Below are 27,929 nucleotides of genomic sequence, written 5' to 3'. Positions count from 1 at the left end.
CTGGTGCATTTTTAAGAAACCCGTAATTAATTCTGCATAATGCATTAAGGTGGACGCTGAAGATTATGTAAGGTAAGGAAAGGGATTCACCAAACTTGACTATAACTTTCGACGTAAACCGTTTCCACTTTGCGAATGTAGATAGATAAATTCTGTCTCAACAAAGGATTAGTTTAGTGTTAAACAATTAAACTCAGCGTTGTCTGGACATGCCTTTGGAAGACGTTATCCAGATGTTTCTGCTGCTGTATAATTGGAAGTTTCATTTTTGAGATTTTTTCTGGTCACGAAGATGCTTATTTTTGCTAAAAGGTTGCAAGAATGAAGTATATATGGAATTTAATTTTACTTGAAATTATAACCTTATTTAAGGTTGTGTCCACGAACTTGAACTAGACCTAAGTGAAGCGTGCTCAAAGCCTGCGCTCGTACAACTTCGGTTACAAAATAGCGTGCAAGTTTTCTGTGCAAGCAAGCGCATGCCCAAAAACAAAACTTTAATTGCTACTTTGTAAAAGCTGATGTTCGTCATTTGACATTATTGACCAAATTATGCAAAGATGTCTGCGATTCACCTGGCAGTCGCCAGATAAAAAGTTATATCAAAATCAACTGAAAGTGTGCAAGTAGCCTACAGTTCGGACTATTTGGTGTATCACAAGCAATCACTTGCTACAGATAAAGGTAACGTCACAGGAGCTAGCCTAGATTTATTCTCTTCCCTATGAAACTTTCCCTCACTTGACAAGCCATTCGTCTTTGGCAATGCATAGCCAGTTTAAGACCACCGAATACCACAGTGAAGTGTAGTCCGTGATAGTTTTCCCTTTACTGAGAATGGGAGTAATGGGAGGCAATCAGGATTTATGGGGATCAATGAACTGCAGTGAGTAATGCGACAATTAGCTCTCGACGTTGCGTCTTTGCGTGCGGGTTCGTTCTTGGGCCTCTCCGAGGAATGTGTCGCTTTTGACAAAGCCAAGGCTCTTTGTCAAACGATAACCCATGGTTAGCCTACACGTGGACACTGGTTTGTATCAATATAATTTTGGACACTGTTTTGTATCAATATAATTTTGGATATATCTCCTAAACATGTGTGAGTGCGCGCTAGTGTATTGTGTGTATGTGTGTGTGTGTCTAACGTAGCCCTTGATTTTTTTTTTTTTTTTTTTACAAAATGAGGTGTAGAAAGTTGTGTAATGACGTGGGCGCTGCTGCTGACCATACGTGAAACCACGGAAGATGGAATATCCCTTAAGGCTTTGATTCATAGTATTAAAATTATTCAACACAATCTGTTATTCTACATGTTATTTACCATGACCATTACAGGTGTGTTTCTTTTTATAATACACGTTATAATACACGTGTTTAATTTCAGCTATGTAATGCATTTGATCAGGTTCAGGTACCCTTTCAACCCCTTGAGATCCCCAGTGTGGCAAAATGGCAGGTGACCCCTCCCTATGAACATGTCCTTCAGGGCAAACTCCCTGGCCCCGGCTTTATCCCTCCCAACACTCAGGCAGAACTTTGATGTGGCCTCCTATTGTGCTCTTCCTTCTCAGCTTCACCAGCCCTCCTGTCTTAACAATGGTGCAGAGCTTTGGCTATAGGCGCACACTTTGGGTAAAAGCAGGTGCATTCATACTCACACACATTCATCAGGTCAGAGGAAAACTACACGCTTTGTTCTCTCGATGGGTTTCTCCACATGCAGTGGTTGGATTTGTGTGTGTGTGTGTGTGTGTGTGTGTGTCTGTGTGTAAGGTATGTGTCCAAACCTGCATATGTTTGTGTGTGTGTGTGTGTGTTATTGGACTGTATGCATGCATGAGTGTGACTACTGTATCGTTTTGTCAGTGAGGGTTGCCATAATTGTCAGGATGCATCTGGCTGCTCTGCCTCCTGCGGCAGCAGTGTGGTGTTAATGGGGTTCGAGTGTACCGCGGTCACGGGGTTCAGCCTCTTAAGATGGAGAAGGCAGCTCAGGAAAGACACGAGGGGGGCTTTTCAGTCACACACAATTGGCCATAACTTCTTGTGTCAACATAACTCCCTCGGGCGATGGAGCCCATTAGTGCGGGATGGGTTAACTTAGCTCTGCTTTGCTGTGTTTTGTCTGACGTGTCTTTGCTCCTATGGAATTTAATCTTTACTCAGATTGTTTCTGGTGACTGTGGAGCACGGGAGTGTCTGGAGTTTCTCTACTTAGGGCAGAGCTTAGAGTGAAACTTCCAATAACTGCACTCCTGCAACTATATATTTTTTCTTAAGCTGAAATTTGAAAACACATGCACTGAACCTGATCAGTTACAACCTTGGTTTGGTTTATTGTCCAGGTTACACATACCTTAATGAATTGCAGCAACAGTGTCTCATCTATCTTTTTAAAGCATTGTTTTGGTTAATGTCTTCAACCATATCTATTAATATTTCAATGTAATCACCAAGTATGACTTGGTAAAACCATTTTATAGTTGACTTTCTGTAGCTTTGAGTAATGAGATGGTATCGTAACTGCAGCAGGCCATGATGAAAGGTTGACCCCCATGCTCACCTGGCTATTGTCTTTCCTTTACGCTTGTAAATTAGTTTGGCAAAGGTCAGAAATGAAAGGTTTAAATTGAAATCTGTTTGTCTCCTGAGGGAGCATGATGACGTGACCTCTAATCCCTCCATGGGTTGCCCAGTGGGTGTTCACCCCAGAGCCATGCTGACAAGTCTGGTCTGGTGTGGTTCTTCAAATGCTGCAGAACTAGCTGCAGTGGCACTGGCCAGACCTTTGACCTCAATAGCCCCCTTCAGACCGTCGAGCCAGGCCAGGCTAGGATTATTTGGGGCCACCTGGTGATAGTTGGCCAGGTCTACAAGCCTCATATCCCGGAGATCATATCCCATGTTCAGACTGTCAGGCTAGCCTCTCCGGATTACACCTCAACACGCCCCCGCTTGTGAAAACGTCACCAATACCACCCATTTTCAAATAGTTTAAGCAGAAAGTTGCGTATCTTTATCCTATCCTGTATGCTATCGAAGTCAGTCACCTATTTCCGCCCTTTTACGTGTATGTCACTTTATATTAATTTCTATAAAAACCAAGACAGCGAAGAAACACAAGCACACACAACATACGTGTATTTAAATGAGCTATGTACCAAAAATTACATTTTACCATGACTTGAAGAGCTGTAAACAGTGTTGTATGGCTGCGTGTACAAATCCGCTTGGAGCTCCAGTGGAATTTAGATTTCGCAATGATGTGCCGCGTGAGTGGGCATTCACCAGCCCAGCACCAAATTCCGAGCGCACAGTAAAGAAAATAGGATTTTGAAGACAGTAGATGCTCCTGCTAAGAACCAAACCAGACTTTGTTCAAATCTACACACCTATGGCTACTGGAAAATGTTCATTTATCAAATGTTATTTTGAAGTATTAAAACATCTTTACAACAACATCTTTATTTTAGAATTTCCAAAAGGGGTGGAAATTGGTGCTTTTACGATAGTTCTCCACTCTATTCCACACTATGGATATATAGCATAAAACACACTGGCAGGAGTAATTTAGTGGGACGCTTGTCTATGTTAGTTAACTCATAAGTTCACTTTTTACTGTGCTACATGGCGACCTCTAGACAGAGTTAGCCTACTGACAGGCAAACATCTTGAACACGGACGTAACCGCTATCTCTAAACTCGGTGTGTTAGCAAACTTACTGCTGTGCTTTCATAGACATTAAATGTTTATCGACTCCACACACAACAACAGGTTGACCCCACCCAAGTGGCCCAAGTGGTTGGGCTCGAAATCAGGGGTCAGTAGCACCAATATAGGACCCAAGTGGCACCAGTTAGCACCCGCACCTGAAAGTGTGAAAGTAATTAGGCCCGGTACGACCTGGCTAGCTCGGCTTTGGCTCGACAGTTTGAAGGGGGCTAATGTTAGTACAGAGTAGCTCTGTTTTATGGGGCTTACACCTTTTGGTGTAGATTGCGATCAAGTTTTAGGCTGTAGATCATATTATATAATCTATCTGGAACTTCCAATGAAAGCTGAACAAGAATTTCCTGTTATCCTTTTATTGTACTGTCGGTGTTGTGTTTTATTCAATGTTGAACGTCTTAGTCATTTTAATTTTAAATGTGTATTATTGTCTGATTGCCCACACAGATTGCCAAACCAGCAAAGGAACGAGGAAAGCACAGCTCCAAAGTAATGCCATCCAACAAGTACTCCTCTGCCATCATGGAGGAAAGTAGCAAGATTGCCGCCACGGTAAGAGGACATTACTTTTTACGTGTATTCATTTAGCAAACACTTTTATTGAAAGCAACTTACAGTAAGAGAATAACATTCAATCTACAGTGCAGAGGAGACCATAGCTAGGAATTAGCATAGCTAGGAATTACTACTACACTATTACTAGAGGATAAGAGTGCTGACATTGTAAGTACTAGTCAAATACTGTACTTTTCTGTACTTTTCAAACTGTTTTAAAAGTATACAGCTGAGAGGGAGATAAATGCAGGAATGTGGATGGCTCCAGTCACGTCCCACCTATGGTCACAGCCACAGTAGTACAGAGAACACTCATTTGCATGGTAGTGTGCAGAATGTTTTTTTAAGCAGGAGTTTCAGATTACTCACTGTTACCCACATCATCACGTAAATGGTTCATGCGTGGACCAAAGGTGAAATGATGAGCGCAGAATTTTTCTGGGGGCCTTTTGTCTTTTATTGATAGAGGACAGTGAAGAGTGACAGGAAGCAAGTGGGAGCGAGAGACAGGGTGCGTTCGGGACATGTCCCTGTGGGCACCTGGACCCAAGGTGGTACGGACGCTGTAGCCTGGTTCGCCACAGTTTTCTGACAGTCACAATTTTCTGAAAGAGAGTGGGTATGAATACCAGCCTTCACTCCATTTTGTTTCATAATTTAAAGCAGAAAAGTTAGCTGTTTTAACGTAAACGTAGCAGCAACATTGTCATGTTCATATAATGAGAGCATCATACTGACAGTGAGTGCGGTTTGAAACATGGAAAGCACTAATGAACAACTTACAGTGAAGACACTAGGGATACACAATTAAACGAGTTTTAATCAAAATCACAATTTTGAATTTATCCACGGCATTGTTATATTTCAAGCCCACTTTCAACACTTGAAGGCTGGTCGGTTAGAAAAAAACACATTTCACAGTTTTCAATTAAAGGGAGTTTGGTTGTGTGCAGGAGAGACAATAATGCTGTCATCCCAGGAATGTCTTCTCCTCAGAGTTTGATTTGGCTTGGCTTGGAGTTACACAACTGTTGCATCAGCACCCCAGATGAGGTCCCGATTCACACTTGGAAGCCTGTCCTCTTGAGTAGGCAGTTCTTTCATTCTCCAGTAAATCACTGAGTAATTTCTTAGGTTGTCAAAGTTGGTGGGTGTAGTGGAGGTTGCAGTGCTTCCAGCCTCTGATACATGTCCAGTTAAGCCCTGTGCACATAGTAAGCTCATGGTTCTCTCTGATATTCTGTCTGCACACAGTGTTTCCGGAGGATAGTGATAAAATGTGTTGTCCTTAACTTCCCATTACTCCTGTTGTTGTTCCCTCTCACTTTCATAGATGTCTCTTTGTAGAGTGTGTTTGTAGGCTCCTGACTCTGCATTACCATCCTTTTGTCCATCCTTTTTCGTCCACCTACCCCACCCCACTCCCTCTATCCCTCCCTTCCTTCCCGTCTCCGTACTGGCCAGTTGTCAGGCCTCCAGTCCCCGACCGACGTGCACAATCCATTGGGCTCGCAGAGTAAACTGGCGCCGGACTAGAGCCGGACATCTGGCCAGGGCATCCCTTGGCAGACCACAGGCAGCTGCAGCCCGAGAGGGAAGAAAAAGAGGGGGGCACTGAGCCATGCCACAGTGGCCTCATTATGTGACTGGGGAAGACCGCTTGGAAGGAGGAGAGTCTCCATAGTCTGTTAGCGGTAGCCGTTTAGCTGCAGTTCTTGGATATGGAGAGTCACAAGTGATATTCAGTTTAGTTGGAGGTAAACATGGCCAGCTGAAAGGGTTACATTTTTGTTGGCTTTTTGTAACTTGTCACAGAAGTTACGGTGGGGTTTTCCCTTTCTATGATATAGCCTTGGAGAAAATATTTACAATATCTTTGCCATCAGTTCAAGGGATTTTTATAGGAAGCTTTATCTTGTTTGAGTGTATCAGTGTTTTGTTTTTTCACTATGCTTTTTGGATGACAAAGAAGACACTTTTCTTATTTGCACGTCCATAACAGTGACTTGGGATTTTCTCTGTGATACTACAGGGTATATATCTACGTATTCTATTAAGGATTAATCTGTGAGTGTGGTCAGTTACTTTTTTATCTGTAGTTTGCTTTTTTACTTCCTTATTATTTTGGAATTTCCCATTGAAGTTAGATGAAAAGTTTTAGTAGTCGCTTTTGCTGACAAATGAGAAGTTTGAGTAGTCTCAGTTCCTGAATGCTTTTAGTTTAAAACCAAGTATAATTATTCTTAGATTAATTTCATGTTTTAGTAGCCTAGAAATCTAGACGCACCCTAGCGGCAGCAAATTACATTTGTTGCCAGGGCTAGTCTAGCAACTCTTCGTTGGCTTGTGAGCTGGAAAAATTAAACTTCTATCAAGCCAATCAAATCGTGTATAGAGACATTAGGCGTGCTTAATATAATGATTGATGGCAGAGTTGCAACGGTTTGGCTCGAATTCCCTGCTACTTGAAAACAAAGAAGATGGATGTTGCTGTTAGCGAACAGTGTGACACGAGTTAAGCTTTTTTTTTAAGTTGGCAAAAGTTTGAACTAGCCATAGCTCCGCTGGTGGGAAAACACATGTGACTCATAGCGCTGTCCTATTGCGTGCAGAGGGAAGAGACAACCGATTATCCCGCCCCTCGGACTGAGCACTGCGAACGGTGAGTGCCCAGACCCTACATTTTAATGGGTCTGGCTCGTCAGGCTAATTGTTTAGCATTTTGTAACATAATTAAGTTATGGTGAAGTTTTCCCTTCCCTTCCATTCCCTTTAAGAAGAGGAGGAAATTGGCTTTTGGCTACAGAGTAGGCAAGCTATGTGTGGTGATTCTCTGTGACTTACCAGGCCTTACCAAGAACACCTGCTCTACAGGTTAACATGCTGGCAGTGTACAAGGCTAAAATTAGTAGAGTTGCACCAATATGGAATTTTAGGGGCGATAACGATAACCGATATTTATTGGTTTGTTGTGGCCGATACCGATATGATAACCGATAATATTACTCTTGAAAAATAATTGTGAAAAGTGAATTGGGGACAGCATTTAATAAGCATTATTTAATTGCAGTAATTTTACCTAACGAAATGCAAATGTAATACTAAAATACAACTTAGAACTAGGCCTACTTATCTACTCATCCCAACAAAGAGTTTGTCTATTTGTTTTCCCGACTAGCGTGGTAAAGTGCAAACACACCAGCACAAGACGACTCTAAGTAGGCTGAGCTTTGCTCTGCTAAAGTTAAACGGAGGATCATTCACGAGAGGATTTTGGGATGCACAGATTCAACGCAGATCCACAGATCTTGTTAGAATGATGAAATACATCCACATCGCTGACATTATTTTGAGGAAGAAGTATAGCCAACCAAGCTCAAGTAGCTCAGTGTAGCCAGACGGGCCTTAATGTACGCCTAGTCGGGAAATTAGAGCTTAAAAAACTATTGCCTCAAATTATCGGCTTGAGTTCTGTTATCGGAACGATAATAATATTTTCATTTCTTCACTTATTGGCCAATAATATATCGGCCACCGATATATCGTGCATCCCTTATAATTAGTGCTAGTAAGTTAGACTGCTGAACTGAACTACTGCTACTGAACTTTGCCTGAAGAACATCCTAGAAGTTCAGCCAATAGAATACAGCAAGTTTATCATTTGTCAGGATACTGTACCCCCCACCCAGAGGCTTTAACAGTAGCACTGCTACACAGTGGCACGGAAAACTATATTACATGCAGAACTTGTTAAACAGCGCATATGTTACTTCACCAGCTCAAAGAAATTATGTAATTCTGCGAATAAAACAGAAATGTCTTCTTCAAGTGTGATATTATTGACGTAATACTAACTGCTTAAGGCTTGTTAACTGGGATTGGAATTATCACTACTTAAATCTACACATAGATGAGGCTGTATTAACTCTAACGGTCTCCAACAAGCATTCATCACAGTGTTTCCCATACATTGACTAATCTGTGGCGGGGCGCCACAAAATAAAAATCGGCCGCCACAGATTAATATTCTATGTTTAATTTAATTTAAATTAAATATAAGGTCAAATCCTTGCATTGCCATTGAGCTGCGCTTTTTACGCACGCAGCCTTTCCTTGCCCCGCCCCGCTCTCTCTCTCTCTCTCGTAGCCTGCTGCCACTCCTCTGCATGTGCATTTAACAAAATATTCACGATTGTTGAAGGATTGTTGTTGCCACATAGAAGCATTGCATAGAAGACGTCTGGCTAAATTGCTATTAAATCCGCTTAGCATTGTGACAAATTTGTTCAAAACTGCTGCATTGAAGTGAACTCTGCTAAGGTCTTATCACAACATAGTAGGCTACATTGAAGAGACTAAACTAAGTTAAGTTATGAAATCAAGCAGTATCTCAAAGCTAACGTTAGAATACTGTTTGGATGTCGAATTTAGCATGCTTAGCCTACCGTATTTTCCGGACTATAAGTCGCTCCGGAGTATAAGTCGCATTAGTCAAAAAATGCGTCATGAACAGGAAAACAACATATATATGTCGCACTGGACTATAAGTCGCATTTATTTAGAAATGTATTTCACAAAATCAAAAACCAAAAACAGAGACTATGTAACTGGACTATTGAGGCCAAAAAGATTAATGTTAATGAAGACGAAGGAGTGAAGGCAGCCAAGAGGAGGGCCGGAAGGTCTAATTGTAAAGCAAAAGATTCACTGAAATAAAATGCCATGTGGTACACCAAAATTTAGCTAAAATGTGGAGAATACAATGCAATCAAGCATTTTGGCCAATGTGGAGTCACAAGCTGGCAGCAGATTAAATGTTCATGAGAGAGAAAAAGATGGTTTTAAAAGGACGTGAACGAAGCAGGCTTAGACCTATAGGCCCGAAGGTAATTGTAAAGCAATTTACAAAAGATTCACTGAACAAAAATGTTGATGTGGTACATGAATAATTTAGCTACAAATGTAGAGAATGCAATTCAATCAAGCATTTTGGGCGATGTGGAGTGAGAAGCCGGCAGCAGATTAAATGCCCACGAGAGAGAAAAAGATGCGGTTTTAAAAAGAAGTGCACAGACCAATAGGACGTGCAGACCAAAGCTGCAGCAAGCAGGTGATATTTAGAAATTTATTTCACAAAATCCAAGACCAAGAACAGACAGATGTGACTGGATACATAGAGGCCAAAAATATTGAGAATGTTAATGAAGACGAAGGAGTGAATAGCGGCAAGAGGCAAGCCGAAGGCTGCTGACGAGTGCCCGCGCTAATTGTAAAGCAATTTACAAAAGATTCACCGAACAAAAATGCTGATGTGGTACATGAAAATGCGTGATTATTGACTGGACGGACCAACTCTGACTTCAATTGAACCCCATGCACACACACACGAGCGCGCAGGACCACTTTGCGGGTGCCTCTCTCTCTCTTCCTCTCTCACCGCTGAAGTCAAATTATAGCCTAGGTGCTCCCAGAGGAAACTTTTGCTTCTCGTTTGTATCCCTTCTGTTGCTAAAGAGGCAAAATGGTGATTCTCTTTTAAGGATCATTTAAGTATTACTTTTGTCACAATTATTTCTCCTAATTTTGCCTTAGGAGAAATAAAACAAGCAAAAGATGAGACACATAGCAATAAGACAAGTAGGAGTCACATAAGAGATATTAGTTTGAGATGCAGGAGAAATACGGGAGACCTCTTATATGTTTGAGTGTAGTCTCATTTACAACTTGTTTCTCCTTAGGAGAAATAATAGAGCAGATGGAGTCACATAAGAGATATTAGTTTAAAAAGCAGGAGAAATACGGGAGATCTCTTATATGTTTGAGTGTAGTCTCACTTACAACTTGTTTCTCCTTAGCAGAAATACAGGAGATCTCTTATATGTTTGAGTGTAGTCTCATTTACAACTTGTTTCTCCTTAGGAGAAATAATAGAGCAAATGAGGAGACATTGCAATGAGAAACTGTTGAGAAGTAGGAGTTACAATTGAGATATCAGTTTGAGGGTCAACAAATAGGGCACTCCAAAGCATTTCAAACTTTTATTTTATAAAACAAAGCAAAACAGTTGTACTTTAAAAATGGACTTTAAGCAATAGGGGCTTGCACAGATGCACTTTAAAATGGACTTCAAGCAATGGAACCATGTTAATGCCTTGATATGTTCTTTTTATAATGTGTATTCTTATTTATTTTTTGTGTGTGAGTGTGTATGTGAGTATTATTTTTAAAAGCTGCACAAGCAAATTGCATTGTACGGACCAACTGCACAATGACAATCTATAAGAGACTATCTATAATTCATACAACATGGATAAATGAACTAATAAACAATAACATAAACAAACTGAACTTGTGCCAAAGCGTGCCATACTGTGTACAATGGTGGATGAAAGCGTGGGCTGGTCAATCTGCGTCTTTTATCCTGGTGGTGGAACCAACCAAAGGGAGGAGGGAGAGAAGAGCAGAAAATAGAACATTGATAGTTTGTGAGCCACTCAAAAATACAAAGTAAGACATTTGTTTGACCGTCTGCTTTCATAACTGTGGGAATTTTGATACAGCACAAAGATCAGACACACCTTATTAATCACTTAAACACAGAATGGGGGATGTGATAGCTACCACTCACATTTGCTATATGTTTCCCAATTGAAAAACAGATTTTATTGATATATTTGTCAAGCTTAAACAAGTTTGTTGAATTCCCTCACCTCATCTAGTGAGTAAACTGTATTGTCAGGCTAGGATTAACCCCTATCCAGCTTACCGCTAGGCAAAACCTTGTTTTGGTTGGACTAAGCCTATTCAGTGTAAAAAAAAAATGGGCATCTGAAAAAAGTTTAGTTCAGAGTCCTGATGTCAAAAAAGTAATTTGGGTCATCTGGGAGCTGGCTCCATAGTCAGAACGCATAACAACTAAATGCAGCGTTGCCTTGTTTAGTTCTGATAGTGGGTTTCAACAGGAACATTTCTCCTGTGATCAGTGAGGTTTAAGTGATGAGTATTGCTGGAACATGTTACACAGTCTCATTGAAGGGCAAATCTGGTGTAAACTGATTCAAAGCCTTGTTGTTCGAGCTCACCAGGCACTGTCCAAAGGACAAAGAACAATAAAATGTGTCATAACCTAGACAAGTTATGGACAAGAAAATAAAGCTGACTCAATATGGCAAAAAAGCCTTCGGTATCTTCTTTCCATTACAGGGTTTCCCCAGGTTTGACCACCCCAAATAAGACTAGACCTTTTTAAGACCACTTACATGAAAATTAAGACCTACTGTACATCACACCCATTATGCGGTTGTAAAACATCAGATCAAATCCATAATGACAATTAATACAACACTTCCCCATGATGTGCTGTCCTTTCCTTTCGACTGATTATGTTGATTCATTGCTGCCGGTGCGAAAATCCAAAGTATTGTTTGCACATTTTCCAAGAAATTAGACTAGTGTAGTTGTCACGATACCAAAATTATTGTTTCGATACCGATACCACATCAAGAATAGTGATTTCGATACTTCTTAAAAAATGTATTTGATTTGGGGGCCCAGACCACCTTGACATCATCAGTAATATTGAATATAGTGTTATCATTCACACCAGTGGGCATCCTAGATTCTGCTTGACTCTTTCCACACACACAGAAAATTATGGCTTATTTCATATGTTTCTATTTCATATACCTTCGAATTCATATAAAGTGTACAGTTAATGTATAGTAGTTTTTAATCTGCATAATTACTATTAATCTGCTTAATTGCTAAACATATTTAGTCATTTGAATACTTAATATTTATTTTTAAACTATTACACCTAGGCAAATTTTAATGTGGTGTGTAGGCCTAGGTGTAATTGAGTGCTTGTCACTTTAAGAAATACGTGAGTAATTACTGTAGCCTTCAGTCTCACGGTTTTAGGCTAGTGAATAATAGTTGCACATAATGTATAAGGATATGTGGGATGCAATTCATTGTTGTCTGTCATTAGATAAAGTAAATGTAAATAAAAAACTATCAAGTTCATAGAAGGGATCATGTTCAATAATGATTTTAGCACTAATGACGAATGACACACACACATGACCTGAGCTAGCAGAATTAGTTAGCAAGGAGCTCTCTCCAGATGTATAAAAGTTTGCGCTGCCTATTTCTAAATGACATTAAACCCAATAGTAGACCTACGTACATCTCATAGCCTAGGTAGGTTAGCAACACAAAGTTGAGAGGTGCAGGTGAGCAAATCAACTTGATATTAGCCTATTATTATGTGTTACCAAGAGAATCACTTAAGCTAAACTAGCAGCCATGTCTCGCTGTTTATGGCACGACAGCTGCGCATGTGAGGAGAAAAGACGCACAGCCACAGGCTTGGGGAGGAGGCACTAGAAGCATGCCTTGTGCACACGAACAAGAACACGGTCATTCTTAAAAGTATTGATACTAATAAAATTAGGTATTGTGACAACTGCTAATAGCTATTGCGACACTTTTGTAGTATCGGTGCACCGTGCAACACTAAATTAGATGATCTCTGATGTTATGCAAACCCCTGTTGAATTTTCACATTGTAGTTGTTTTTCCCCCATTTCACCTTGCTTGCAGACCTTCGTTTAAAAAATTAAGACTTCGGCAACAGAATTTAAGACTTTTTCAGACCTTAATGAAGGAACATAACATTTAAGACCGTTTAAAGACTTTTAAGACCCCGCGGCTACCCTGCATTAGGTCAGGAATACCAAAAGCACTTCTATACGGCTCTGGGCTATACTTCCCTGTCCATAACTCAGAATTGGCTGTGCCACATTTTCTTTTTCCTATGAACAGCAGTGATTTCCAACCAGAGCTATGGATCAATTAATACCGGATTTGTCCTTTAAGTGATTTGTAAACAAGTAGGAGTGCTTTAGGGTCAATCCGGTAAATCAAAGACAATGACTCAATATCACATCTAAATTAGCCCAAAACATTTAGCTCTGATCACTCAAGAGACACTGACAATTGTCAAGAACAAAAACAAAATACAGAAAATACAGTATACACCATACAACAAATATTGTTGGTGAGTTAATCATTTTGGCCATGTCTTTTTTTTTTAACTTTTGATGTATGTTCAGCCCATCTGTAAAATATCTTCATAAAACCTAGTGGAAATTTGCCTCTATCATTTCTATGACAATGTGATTTTGTAGCTTTCGTAGCTACACAGTTTGACGTTAACTGTATAAAGGCTGAATTATTTGGTGCAATAGAGGCCTACACTTTATAAAAAAGCCCACCAATAATGCTCACCACAATTGGAAATAATTTAAAATAAGAGAAAATTACCCCAGGTTCATGGATGTTTTGGAACCTCCAGCCCTCGTGAATAAAAGCCTTCTTTGACCTTTATGGATTCCACAGCTGTCCATCCGCAGAGCGTTCCACAGTGCATAACGTAGGGCTGCAAATAAAAAGCAAAAATCAATCTATCAGTGTGGTAATAATAGCTCTGAAACTGACAGTTCCAGTCATTGATTTTGATTCGCTGAAACGTGTTGCTTTCTGTTGTAATTCCCAAGTTAACCTTACACAAGGTTACACATCCTTGTGTACACATCCCCACGCAAAGAATGGTAAAAATGAAGTTGTTACAAGCTGTGGCCAATGTTCCACTTACCATTGTGTGACAGTCTACATGAACTATTTATTGGTGTAGGGGTGTCTTTTATAAAACCATCAACTGTGCATAAGGTAAGACAACCAGGCTGAAATGACTAAAAGAGGAATACAATAAATCATCTGTTGAAATTGATCTTAATGCCTCAATTAAAAATGAGGAAAAAATCCAACCTTTAAACACACCAATATTCTTTGTGAATGAACCAGGTATCGTAGAATTAATAAATGTTATTCCTTAAAATACAGGAGGCATAAGTAAGGAACCCCCTATGTTAAAATCCCATAGAGGCAGGCAGATTTTTATTTTTAAAGGCCAGTTATTGAATGGACTATGCATCCTGATAAAGTTCCCTTGGCCTTTGTAATTAAAAGATAGATAGATAGCCCCACATCACATACCCTTCACCATACCTAGATATATCATGGTTTTATTTCAGTTAGGCTAATAGCTGGTTTGATTTGCATGCTACAGATTCTATTAATTGCAAAAGAAATGTTGACTGGTAAGTTATTGACTGCATGACTGCATGACTGCAGATGCTATTGACTGCATGACTGCAGATGCTGACTTGCCTATTTCTCGATCCCTCGACAGCAGCAACGCTACTTCCTAGTTTACCTGGGTTACAAGAATGCCCTTTCACTCCTGTTACAATATGCTGTAATTTAAACAAAAGTGAGAACATATTGTGGGGAAAAATATACTTACCATTTTGGTACGCTGTTTGTTCAGAAATTTGATCTGATGGTCTAGCGTAGTCTTCCAATTTTTTAAGAAGCTACCAGCCTCTTTTCAGTGGCATTGAGCTGGAACCAGTTTAAACCAGTGGCAATAACGTTAGCTTCGTCATCTTGACTGACATCCCAAAGACATTTTAAAATTCCGTGCATTTTGGCTACAGCATGGCTTAACACCATTCAAAACATACAGACTAAAGCTGTATAAGGCAAAGTAAGCTAGCAACGTTAAATTGTCTAATAGCCTGGCTAGCGCCACCACTTCTCAATGAGACGTGGTCTGGGAACCAAACGTTCATTTTCTCGTATTTGAAAAAAATGCCCAGATCCGTTTATTGGGTGCCACGGATGTCTATCAAATGCGCCTGTGCATAGCTCATCATCGCCTTGCTTTCCCCCTGTTCTGTGATTGGTTCCCTATCTCAGGCGAAAATTTGCTCCATGGTCTCCAGGCTGCCTTAGCAGCGTGAATCAAATCGCGCGCAAGGCAGCATGGGAACACCCAGGCTAATTGTCTAACGTTAGCTTTCTAGACAAGCGGCACAGCCAGTGATGTAACTTACAAGTAGCTAACATTAACTAGCTAGCTAACTTTATGTGCTGCTTCGTCAGATTGTTCAATGATATATTGAGTCTAAAAATATGCAAGAACGTTAGCAAATTACCAAAATGTTAATGTACCTTCTCTGGGTTTTCGTGGTGGCACAATCCTTCATACCCACACAACGTTTCACTTGGTTTCACTGGGCGCCAAATCTAGACTGCATTTTCTGGTAGGAGCTAGGAGTCTTCTGCACGCGAGTTTGTCACGTCCGACCATCATAGACCTCTGGAGTCTAACTTGATTTCTCTAACTTGCTAACAAGTCGCAAGTTAGCTCTGGGGTAGCAAAAATCTAATTGTGCTGCCTTCACGTAACATTATAATATCTACTCGAAGGTTGAAGACAAAAGTGCGTTCAGGAAAACGTCTGCATCTCCCAATTCGTCGTCTCCCTGGCCTGCACGAGAATTTAACAGGTGATCTCCTTATATGGGCTCTTTGCCTCCTCTCGTGCGGCTCGCGGCTGCTCAACTGATGTTCTCACTTCTCCTTGGATTCATAGTTTTTTATTCTTTGAAATAGCCTATTTTTCTAGTAAATGAAAATGCTTTTCATAAGTTGATAGTACTGGCAATAGTTAGGCTGCAATGTTTAAATTACAATAATTTTACTGTCGTGTTATGGATATAAATCTAGCCCATAAAGAAGCAGAAACGTTTGTTTCTTTAGCCAGGTGTAATGCTACTGTTGCAATCAGGAAACCCCTGATGCTAAGAGTAGGCTAAATAGAAAGAGGAACACGGACATTCAAAGGGAGGATTAATCTTTTTTGTAGGCTAGCATAACCCTTCTGGTTGATATTTCAACATAACCAAAATAACACCGTTAAAAACGTGTTTAACACGTTAGTTTGGCACTTGGTATACCAGACTTAACTGATGCATAAAGCTTCAAACCTGAACATTTCCCAAAGGCACTGACCTTTCCAAGTACAAGGTAAAGGTAGGGTACATAGACGTCAGTCAGAGAAGCACTCAACGGAGTCACTCAACGGAACATTTGACGGTCACATTGGCATCTTATCAGTTGTTACATCGGAGCATTTCTCATGGTAATAGGTCATTCAGTGATGGGGAATTTGTGATGTGTCAGATATCTTTGCGGCTCTTTTGAGTTGTGTTGAATTTTTTTTTTGGCTCTTCATGCTGGACTGGTTGGCCACCCCTGGCATAGATGGTAGCTTTTTTGTAGGCAAACTTCAGAGGTCTGTCAGAGCATCGTCAGGAATCAGGAACCGTCAGGAATATTGCGAACACAGAAGCATGACAGCCTATAACGCGAGAGAACATGGATGTGCTCTCCATTTGAGGAACGTTATAATCGATTGCGGACGTAAACAGACAGATACAGACACGGAGCGCATTGTAGGCCTACTTTCACTTTCTAGTGTGCATATTCATTATGTGAAAGATAATTAGTAGCAAAACAGTGATCAAGTATTAGCCTACATGGCAGTGAGTTTTGTTTTAAAATGTTTTCATGCATGTCTAGATAACGACTGAGGAATGTTTAGGAGACAGACTATCGTAAATTCTCAAATTATGGGTATTTTAATTAGGCTGCGCAAAGCACAGCACCTTTATTTGGGGCATGGCTTGTACTGTTTGATATTGCTAAATATCGGGACTGATGACCACTGAAATCTGTGGGGTATTTGATGGTTCATGAAAGGGTTTCCATCCGCTTATTGCGAGATAAGGCATCCGCTTTCATTTAAATTAATGGAAGTGTGTTGTGCTGACATGGAAACCTTATTCCGTATAACCAAAGAGGTCTACGATAGCCTAAATTTAGTTATTTTTTTATTTCTGCATGGTTTACTTTTTTATAAAATTCGTAGGCTGATGCCTGGCAGCAACAATTGTGTTTAAATGTAGGTTACTGCTTCAGCCTCTGGCAAGCTCAGAAGGGGGCGGCATGCAACTGGTAGCTTGAGAGCAACGTGTTGGAGACTCGTGGTGTAAGACAATGACTTTTCATTGGCAACAATATTAAACCAACCAAAAATATAAAATATTAAGAAGAGCTCTTTTATGAGTTAAATTGAAACAAAATTATTACTGGCCTTTATTGGTCCGAATCTGAGACCCGGCTATAAATAGAATCCCGGCCATAATTTGAGGCTTTAGGTATGCACATGTGCTTCAGGCATAGCCTACCTAATCTCTGACTGAAAGTGCACAGAACTTGTGCATTTGAGAGCGCTCTCTCGCGGCTAGACAGTTATGTTTCATGTAGGGTTCATGTCAGTTAATATGAATTAACATTTAACATTTATTTCGAATGAAAAGTAGCTAAAGCCAGCTCCAAAAGTCGCTAAATGTCGCTAGATGACGTCACACGCTAATTTGCATATTAATTACGTCAGCACGTCTTTTTTTTCCCCCCAAAACAAAAACAAACGGTAATGGCCCTTCAATTCCCTTTTACTCTCCTACTCATATAGGCAGCTTTAAGAGCCTAGTTTAAATATATTTGATTTAATATACTTGTATATTTATTGATAGGCTACACTTTACTTTCTGTAGCCGAAGTTTAATTTCAGCCGAAGTTGCTGCACCTTCCAATGAGCATTGTCTGAGCTTAGATCTATAGAACATCTACTTCCTTGTAATAAAATGGGTTGATACTATATAGGCCAGTCATTGCTTTTATAATCATGGGGCAACGCTTTGGGCAAATTCGCGATATAATTCACTAACGAAACAGGCATGAGAGGGGAGTTTTTCTGACGTTTCAACAACGAAACAGAGTTTGGCATCTTTGCGAGAAGATTTTTCTCACGCTTTAAGCTGCTGCTGCAGTCAGCCTGGGCAAACCGAAGGATAATGCATAGAGAAAACAAAAGTCGCCAGACACACGAAAAATTCTCCAGATTTGTTATCAGTCGCTAGATATACTTTTTAGTCGCCAGAGACGGACAAAAGTCGCTAAATCTAGCGACAAAGTCGCTAAATTGGCAACACTGACATCAGCAGCCTTTCAACTGTGTTACAATTGCAAGGGTTCCCTCAAACGTCTTAAAGTGACAGGCACTCAATTAGACCTATACACTACCGCCACAAATTGAATCCAATTCTGTGGGAAACACTGCATCTCATAACTGCCTAGCTTTGTTGACGCTGCTGACTCGTCAATAGGTTCAATTTCACAAAAGTACAGTATATGAATGTATCTTTAGGAGTAGTTAGTGAAGAGGCCACAAAAGACAATGAACTCTCCTGCAAAGGTTAAGGACTTACGTTAAGCTTTTCCCCCCTTACTTTGATCTGTCACCACACAACACATTTGCTGAGCAGCACAACAGAGTTCAGACTCCTTCACCTGGAGACCACTGCCTGGTTGTTCTGAGTCACTCACACCTCAGAGCCCAGGTGCGCAGCTCTGCGGTGGCTGTGTTTGTGGATGACTCAACAGAGTGGAGGAGGGTTCAGGCAGTGGAAGGGGAACGACCGAGCAGAGGGGAGTTTCCTCCCTCTCTTTCTTTCTCTCTCTCTCTCTCTCTTTCTATCTCCCTATCCCTCTCTCACTCTTTTTCTCTATCCCTCTGTCTCTCACTCTGTCCCTATCTCGCTCTTGTGCTATCTATCGCTCTCACTCTCACTCTTTCTGTCTGTCACTCCAAAAACACAGTTTCTGAAACTTGGGTTTGTACAAAATTGATTATGCTATTGGTGTGTTAGTGGTAGGCTTTGTTTTGGATGTAAGGATGCACACTTCCTCTTTTGGCTCCTGTCGGCGTTTGTCACGTCACATCACATGTCAGCTCGAGAAATCTACCCCTTATCTGATCAGCATTCCCAGAGTGCCTTGAGACAGGAGATGGAGTCGGTTTCCCTCCCTCTGGCCCAGGGCCACTCCCTCACGCCTGCCTGGACACAACGTGTCTGCTAGGCAATGAAACTGTCACATGGTAGCAGCAGAGGATTTAATTCTTTACTGCAGATGTGTACTTACAGGGGTTAATGGTTTTGTGTGTGTGTGTGTGTGTGTGTGTGTGTGTGTGTATTTGTTTGTGTGTGTGTGTGTGTGTGTGTGTGTGTGTGTGTGTGTGTGTATTTGTGTGTCTGTGTGTGAGTGTGAGTGTATGTGTGTCTGTCAGTTATGAGTGTGTGTATGTGCAGAGGTGGCTGATGCGTGTCAGTTGTAACCTTAGCATGGATATGCCTGGGCACAGATCCCAATTCCACATTTGCAGTGGTCACTGCAGAGGATTAGGCATCATTGATTTATTCTCTAAAGACATTTCTCGGAGCATATATTTCTGTACAGTGTGCGTGACTGTGCAAGCATGTGTTTGTATTTTTGCTATGTATGCTATGCATGTTTTGTGTTTTATCTTTAAAAGGCATTGTGGCAATTTGAGTATGTAAGTAGAAGCTTGCATTTATCACCCATACAAGCATATATGGTATATGGTGTGTGTGTGTGTGTGTGTGTGTGTGTGTGTGTGTGCATACCATTTGTGTGTGTAAATGTAAAGGTGTGAGAGCGAAAATATGTGTGTTGTGTAACGGTATGCACACAGCGGTGATGCTGAGGGGATTTTCAGCCACCTGGGCCTTTGCCTCTGTTTCTCCTGACTTCCCTTTCTTCCGTCCCTCAATCTCACAAAAGCCGCCCTCAGAGGAATCTTATGGGGCCCCTCGGCCCTGCTCGCAGTGAGCTGCATGAGGAGGAGAGAGGAGAGGACAAGGGGGGGTTTGGGGGGAGGGACAAAGGCGAGGAGCAGGACTGAATGACCCTCTAAACTGGTTCACCCCTGTTCTGTACATTAGTGGCACGTCCTCGCCCACTCACACACACACCCCCACACCACACACACCCCAACTAGAGGGGGTGCACGTGTGTGTGGGGGCGTGAAGAGGGAATGTGTACTAAAGAATGTTTTAGATGAAGAGTGAAGGAGTGCAATCATAATTTAAAAAATGCTTTCGCTGAAAAGCACTCTGATCGTTTAGTGTGTTAGACACTTTTGATCAGAAACTTCCCATCTATGAACACCTACAGTACTGTACCTGTAACTGGATTCTCTCTCCCCAGAGCTTGAGATGTAAAGTTGAAGTGACACTATAGATCTGTATGCCTGTCTTTCTGTTTTTTACTTGTGTGTGCATTCGGAGACATTTCACCAGTGGTTTGTTTTCCGATTAGGCATGCGACATCAACCATGATATAATCTCTCTGCCAAACCGGTTTAATGACTCATTTATCAAAAGACCACCACTGTTAACCTCAGCTGAATGAAGAAATATAACCTCTTAAAACAGCTTTAAACCGCATTAAGTTGGTTGTATAGCCTTACCATGAACCTCATTCACCTGTAGCTGTGGTACAAGTTCTTGGAAAATACATTTTGTAGTCTAACCAATATAGTAGCATTATTCAGATGTTCAAGGAAAGTATTTAGTGCAGAATTCTGCAGCAGAATACAGTGAATGCAAAGTTTATGTTCTGTTTGCTGTAAAAGTATGGATTTAAGATTAGTTGGAGGTGCTTCCACGTTATGTAATTTGGCACTAATGTGCTTCCAGAATGTATTGTCCCGCACAACATATTTTATTTAGTTTCATGCCTCTGTGTAGACCATGTGTCTTAACAATGATTATATTTCAATTCATTAGCAGGCGCTTTTGTCCAAAACAACGTACATTATATTTAAACCAAGGACCAAACGAAACACACCAGTGAGTGGTAGCTCAACCCTCCCGTCAGTATCAGTGAAGCTCCACACATGGTTTTTTTTGGGGGACAGGCTGCCCACACTTTGTTTATTTCCAGTTTTCAGAGCCTGGGCTGCCTACAGAGACCAGTTTTTTTACACTGTACTTATGGAATGGACAGCTAGCGGTCGTGAGGAGCTGATAAAAAATGGGAGGTGTGCAGGGTCCTGTTGTAAGTGTGTTGGGAGGTGTGCAGGGTCCTGTTGTAAGTGTGTTGGGAGGTGTGCAGGGTCCTGTGGTAAGTGTGTTGGGAGGTGTGCAGGGTCCTGTGGTAAGTGGAGGGGCTCGGTAAAGGGGCCTGGGACCAGACATCCACATGGCCCCCACCCACATCTCCAACCACCCCGGCCACTCTGAGGGACAGGATGGCTGGGCTGGGCTGGGCTGCGGGGTGACTGAGTCCACGCCGATGTGTGGGCAGGGAGGGGCATGAGGGCTGTGAGCGCAGCGGTGTGCCTGTCTAGGCTATGAGGGAGAGGGAATGGGGCTTGGGGGCAGTGCAGGGGTTGTGGCTGAGGGGGATTGTGGCGAGTGCAGGGGTTGGGGTAGCAGAGGGTGGATGATGGGGTTCGCTCAGGTCTTTCTAATGAGGGGGGCGTACTCACCCCTCCCTCAGGCCAAGTCTTTTCTTTTCTTTCATTCTTTCATCAGAGTTCTCTCTTTCGGCTGCTGCTCTGCTATGCTCCCCTCCAACCCTGCCCCCCACTCCGCCCTGTTGTTCTCTCACTCTTTCCCTCCTGCTCTATCATTTTTCTCTCCGTCTCTCTCTTTTTCTGTCTCGTTTGACCATACTGGCTTGCGCTCCCTGTTGCCGATGTGGTTAAGAGCGGCATGTCTTCAGAGTCTTGTGAAACTAAGGGAATGCATGCAGAAACAATGACAGTCAGAGGAAGAGTAGGCTTAAACAAAGAGTGCTCCCTACCAATAGCAGTCATAATCTTGAAGGGAAAAGCACTTGTACAACATTTAATTATTTATTATTTAAATATTTATATATTTATTTATTTCTATTAAAATGACTTATTTGTCTGTCTTCATGCCTGTACTAACAAGAACGGGGACTCCATAGTGTAAGTGAATGAGTGTGTGTGTGTGTGTGTGTGTGTGCGTGTGTGTTTGTGTGTGTGCGAGCGTGCCTGTGATGGTGAAAGAGTGTGTATCTGTGTGTGTGTGTGTGTGTATGCTCATGCATCGGTCTACTCTGGCAGTGCTGACTGACCGTGTAGCTGCAGCACAGCTGCGGCGTGAATGATGTCTGGCATTCCAGCGGAAGATTCCCGGTCCATGTGACAGCGGCCTGCATTGTTTCCCAAGAATGAGCCCCCTTCTCTCGGCACCGCGCTCTGCCGGCTGGCCTGGGATCCATCTTGCCCATCACCCCTCACACCACTCTCACTCCTCTAGCCTATCATCCCTCCCGTCCTGCCTGCTGCACCACAAATGTGTGGAGACACTCGTCACACCTCCGCAGCTACTTTCACATTGCATGCCGCAACTTGCACCCCTGTGCCTTTGCACAAAGTAGTGCCGGGGGTACTGAATACAGATTAAACCTGGCTGGCACAACAAACTTCTGGACGCGACGCCGTAGCATGTGATTTGAATAGTGAGATGGTCTTGGTGTGTTCAAGCCCCTCGGGCTGCAGTGAGAACAGCGGATTGGCCAACCACTTGTCTGCTGTAGTAGAGCAGAATTTGTTTGCTGAATGCTACAAAATGTTAACATTTTGTACTGTTGTTCATCATGTTGTAACATGGTCGATGCTGGCAAGGCATTCATCCCTGTGGTCTCTCAGCAGCCAGGCAAAGGCAGAGAGAGAGAGAGAGAGAGAGAGAGACAGACAGACAGAGAGAGAGAAGGGGGATGAGATAGGGAGTGGTAATTAAATATGTGTTGAGGAATCTCCTTGCCAAAACCTATCGTGTTTTTCATATATATTCATTGCCTGTCTTTCTAAACCCACCAGGCCCAGTGAGGTTATATCACAATATTTACCACACACAAAAGCAAATCCAGCTGGCTTTTAACTCCCCACTAATGGCTCTTCTTTGTGATTCCCACAAAGGGCAGCAGGTGTTTCTTCAGCAGCTTTGTCACAGTGTTTATTCAGACCTGTCTTCAGTGATGTACATGTAAATCGTCACCTGATTCTATGAGACTCTTCAGGAAGTTAGAGAGCAGAGGGGTGAGGGCGAGACTGCTGCTCATACTTGTCTGTGCAATGAACTAATTCATTCACGCAGCATAGGAGACAGGCTGTTATGCTTTCCTAGACGTTGCCAGGCACTGGAATACAGTGCAAATAAAAGCCATGCTGTGCCATGCATGTTGAGACTTGTGTCGGCTCCTAATGATCATACTGGTATAATTAGTTATCAGCTTATTGTTCCAAAATAGTGCAATTTGTTGCCAAACTGTTGCAGTTTAGCTTAAATAGGAAGGCCTAGTTGGTGAGAGCGGACTCTCAAAATCAACACGGGTCATTCCACGTCAATTCAACCAGGGCCCACGCACTTAGGTCTCAAAAAATTCTGAAAAAATTACCAGGTGTACCTATGTTACCCAGGAGACACACTGTAAAATTACTCTTATGTAAGATCAATACTTTCCAAGATACAGCCAGTTTCACAGGGGAGGGGGTGTCGATTTTGTTCGGCCTTTTTTTTTTTTGTCAAAGTTCACAAGCCCACAGCAAGAGAACTAAACCATGTAGGAGGCTCAAATTTTGCATGCTGGTACATAAATAGGAATAGTATGTAGCAAAATCATCACATTTGGTCTGGATAATCCTGCATGGTCATAGCTGTCCCTCAAAGTTGATACAAATGTTATTGGAGTTTTTGGCTGGGCTCTGTTTAAGCCTTAAGAAGACATATTTGTACTCAACATAGGCTCTTGATTTATTTTCCTTACTGAGATAAGTAGAAACACTCTCACAAAAAGCAATAAACAGAAAATAAATCCCTTCAGGGTCTGAACAGCAGACCTCACAAGTCTGAATTGAGACCTAAGTGCGTGGGCCCTGGTTGAACTGACGTGGAATGACCCACAGAATATAGACAAATTCTGTACCTATTCAGAATAGATTCCACATGACACATTACACCATATTTATGCTCGCAGGAATCATAATCTGATGGATGTGCAGCGCAGCGGAGGGGTCTTGTTCCGCCCTGAAGGGACTTATTTTCCCAATAATGACTGCCTTTCTATACATTATCCCGCTTATTACATGGCTACTTGCCAAAACGAAACCAATAAACTCCCCACAATACGACTATTTAGCCTAAATAGCCTGGGCTATAGCCTATTTGTTACCGTTCATCGTGGCTTTTGCTAAGAAACAAATAGTTCGCTACAACACACACTGAACTTGAATCAAACATTCTTGAACACAGCTGATCGCTTTTCACTTTTGAATGAAGTTCCAGTAGTTGCGGAGTGATATGAAAGACCTGAATTAGAAGCACAAACTCTGTTGCCATTGACAGCGGTCATTATTGTTTCCCATTTCCCATTCAAGTCAATAACACACATTAACACACTGTTTTGAGTGGTACTTAATGACATTGTTTTGCTTGGAACAGTCTTGTTATTGGTTAAGGATGTTGTGACCATGAGTGTTCTGGGTAGTCTGAAGCCTTGGGGTAAGTCCCTGTACTAAAGCCAGCCGAGACTGTCCCTCTTAGGATTCATGTCAGATAGGGCTGGGACGGAAACCACATTAGCGGAATACCGTGGTCATGTGACGCCTACCGCGGGTTTGAGCTTGTCACCGCCATCACCACAAAAAATAAAAATAAAAAAATCTGTGAAACACTGGCCTGCACATGTGTGTGCACATAGTGTGTAATGTTGTGATGTGTTATGTGAGGGACCATCTTATGACATGGATTCAAGGTTTTCTTAACAAAACTTCTAAACTTATCATCAAAAGATGAAGCAAACCCGACCTTTCGCCTGTGTGTTGGGGAGTGCAATGTTTCAACATTCCATTTGTGTTATACAATGCAAGAGTAGGGGAGAACCGGCGTTTTCTTTGAAAACGAGAATAAATCCATTTCAAGAGGGGAAAATAACTACAGATCGAAACATGATTGCATTCAGGAGCGAAGCACTGCACCATGATTACAGCGTTAGTTTCAGTTTTTAAATAAAACAAATAAAGATGATCTATTCTCAATAATTGCTCCAATCATCGGAAAAGCAAACTGCTTATCAATACGCGAGAAAAACGTTCCTTTTCTAGAAAACTTTGGTCTGGCCCAGTGGTGGAGGAAGTACTGAATCTCAGTACTTAAGTAAAAGTACAAATACACAGAGAAATATTTACTTTAGTAAAAGTAAAAGTACCACAATGACAACCCTACTTAAGTAAAAGTAAAAAAGTACCTGCTTTTAAATGTACTTTAAGTATTAAAAAGTAAAAGTATTTGCATAATGATTTATTCTCTTAATATCTATATTCTAAAAAAAAAAAAATAGTATGGGCTGTGGCATTTTAATTAAGCTAGTTTTAGGTTAGGCTATATTCGACTAGATAGTTTTAAGCTAATGCAATTGTGCTTACCATCTGTGGCCCAGTTTACATTCTGACCTACAATTCTAGAGACTGTAATTTGGTTATCTACTAGGGTGATCTGATGAGTATATCATTCAGCAAAACACGAGAGCCTGAAGTTTAACGGGTAGACCAGGGAAACGCCAGGTGGATCGTAATGCCAATTCTGCTGATTGAACAGAAAAGTTGCTGAGAAAGGTGTCTTTATGATTAGGTTCAGTTTCACTTGCGCGAGACGACATAGACATTGAAATATTTTCTAATCTGGAAAATGCTACGCTTTTTTTTCCGCCAGCGGTTCTATAATAGTCCACCATTCATTTGTGCCGCAAATGATCAGACGTGGTGACAGAAGCATGGGCATAGCCTGTAACTTCGCTGATCCTCGGAGAGCAATCTCATCGGAGAGGAGGCCCTAACGCTGCAGATAACAGACAGAGAAAGGCACAGAACACAGTTGCATGTCCAGTGTAGCCATGGGTCTGGTGAATATAGCCTACCGAATGCAGATGGCTACAAGCTCACGCTTTGCCTGGTCTAGACTAGAAGCTTATGTTTCAAAGATTTAGAAGCTGGGCACGAAGCCCAGAACCTGTGGTAGCAACCCCGCCCCCTGGTAAAACAAACGTGTTTGTCAGAGAGAAAAAAAATCTGATCATAAAATGTATCGTAAAAAGGAACGATGGTGTTGTAAAAATGTAGCGGAGTAAAAGTACAGATAATTGCTGTAAAATGTAACGAAGTAAAAGTCAAAAGTATGCACTATAAATTCTACTTAAGTAAAGTACAAATACGTGGAATATTTACTTAAGTACAGTAACGAAGTATTTGTACTTCGTTACATTCCACCACTGGTCTGGCCTACTTTATGTTATTATCACCATAATGAAGGATAGATGTATTTCTTCACAAAAGAAATATCAAATAATAATGGATTAAAAAGAGGTAATAATAAACCAGACATGATAGAATAGAGACCAAATATATGAAAATGGACAACATATCCACAGTCCCTCCATCAACACCAGTGTTTTTCACAGACCATGATTAGGCTTTTAAACAAAATGAGGCTTGAGGTGGTACTCCAGAAATTTCTTCAAGGTTGGCAGGTCTGAAAATGTCTTCTCCATCATCAAGTTTTTCAATTAGGCTAAACATAGCCTTAACTCAAAACAGCTGTTAGGCCTATGTACCATATTTTCCGGATTATAAATCACACTTTTTTCATAGTTTGGCTGGTCCTGCGACTCAGGTGCAACATATATATATATATTTATATATATGTTTTTTTCCTCTTAATGACACATTTTTTGACTGATGCAATTTATACTCCGGTGCAATTTATAGTCCGGAAAATACGGTAATTTTAATCTGTAAAGATACAGCCCTACTTAAATTCCTCAGAGTACACCAGAATGCTTCATTTACATGTTAAAATCAGAAAAAAAATGTATAGCTTCATTAGGGTTGGGCACCGAAACACGGTTCTAATAAGGCACCGGTGCCGACGCAAACGTTAGTAACTACACCGATTAACAACGTGGATTTCGGTGCCTCATTTCGGTGCCACTTAAGTAATTTTTTTGTTTTAATACGAGGCATCACCGCACGTCTAACGTCTTGCTCTGATAGCAACATTCAGATACAGTTAGCTAAAATAACACTAGATGTATAAGCTTAAACCAGAGGGGTGCACCACATAGGCTAGTGGACAGTGTTTGACAGTTTGCATGAGCCCAAGTAGTTTACTTTAAAGCAATATCACGAGCTAACTAGGCCTACACACAAGCAAAAGGCTAAGAAACAACATCAACAGTATACTTTACACAATAACCTTGCTAATGTGCTAACTGACATTTATTTGAAATGTTATCAGCAAAGTTGTAATGTGAAAACTTTATTTCAGAACTTTATTTAATTTATTTCATTATGCGTTCGGAACATAATGACATGACATTAATCTTTCATGTGCATGAGACCCATATAGCATCACAATGAATATGAAGATCATGCTAAAAGTTAGCTGGCAAAAACATAAATATGTAGGTTACATACCTCTGCATTGATAACACTGAGCTGTCAACGAACCATCTCCGTACGTTATCACTAATTAAGCTGCTCAGCTGACAGGCCTGTTAGTGCATAGGCTAGTTGCTGTTAAAATGCCTACTAGTGCTGGGAATCTAAACACTTCAACACCTGCATATATAACATGTTTAAAACTATTGCGTGTTATGGGGGAAGACATCAAATTTCTTGAAGCATTTGGGAACACACTGAATGAACTTGAAAGCAGAGACAGAGTCCCTGACATTAGATTAGGTTGCTTGCAAATGGCGTTGTCCATGACCTGGCAGT

At 41.3% G+C, this 27,929-nt stretch overlaps 1 protein-coding gene across 3 annotated transcripts in view; it reads left to right on the top strand.

Annotated features, from left to right (window-relative positions):
- Nucleotides 1-27,929, top strand: part of dnmt3bb.1 (DNA (cytosine-5-)-methyltransferase 3 beta, duplicate b.1) — a 70,302-nt gene that overhangs the window by 370 nt on the left and 42,003 nt on the right. For 2 of the 3 annotated variants that reach the window (XM_048241551.1, XM_048241550.1), the window contains exon 2: nt 4,178-4,282. In XM_048241551.1, the coding sequence (XP_048097508.1) occupies nt 4,223-4,282 (60 nt within the window). In that variant the 5' untranslated portion in view covers nt 4,178-4,222. Of the gene's footprint in view, nt 1-4,177; nt 4,283-6,003; nt 6,043-6,897; nt 6,948-27,929 lie in introns of those variants that run through there. The other variant, XM_048241552.1, reaches the window with a different exon arrangement.

This window comes from Alosa alosa, chromosome 4, assembly GCF_017589495.1.
Source record: "Alosa alosa isolate M-15738 ecotype Scorff River chromosome 4, AALO_Geno_1.1, whole genome shotgun sequence".
NCBI lineage: Eukaryota > Metazoa > Chordata > Actinopteri > Clupeiformes > Clupeidae > Alosa > Alosa alosa.
The sequence above is the reverse complement of the archived record's forward strand: the minus strand, read 5'-3'. Positions and strand labels throughout refer to the sequence as shown.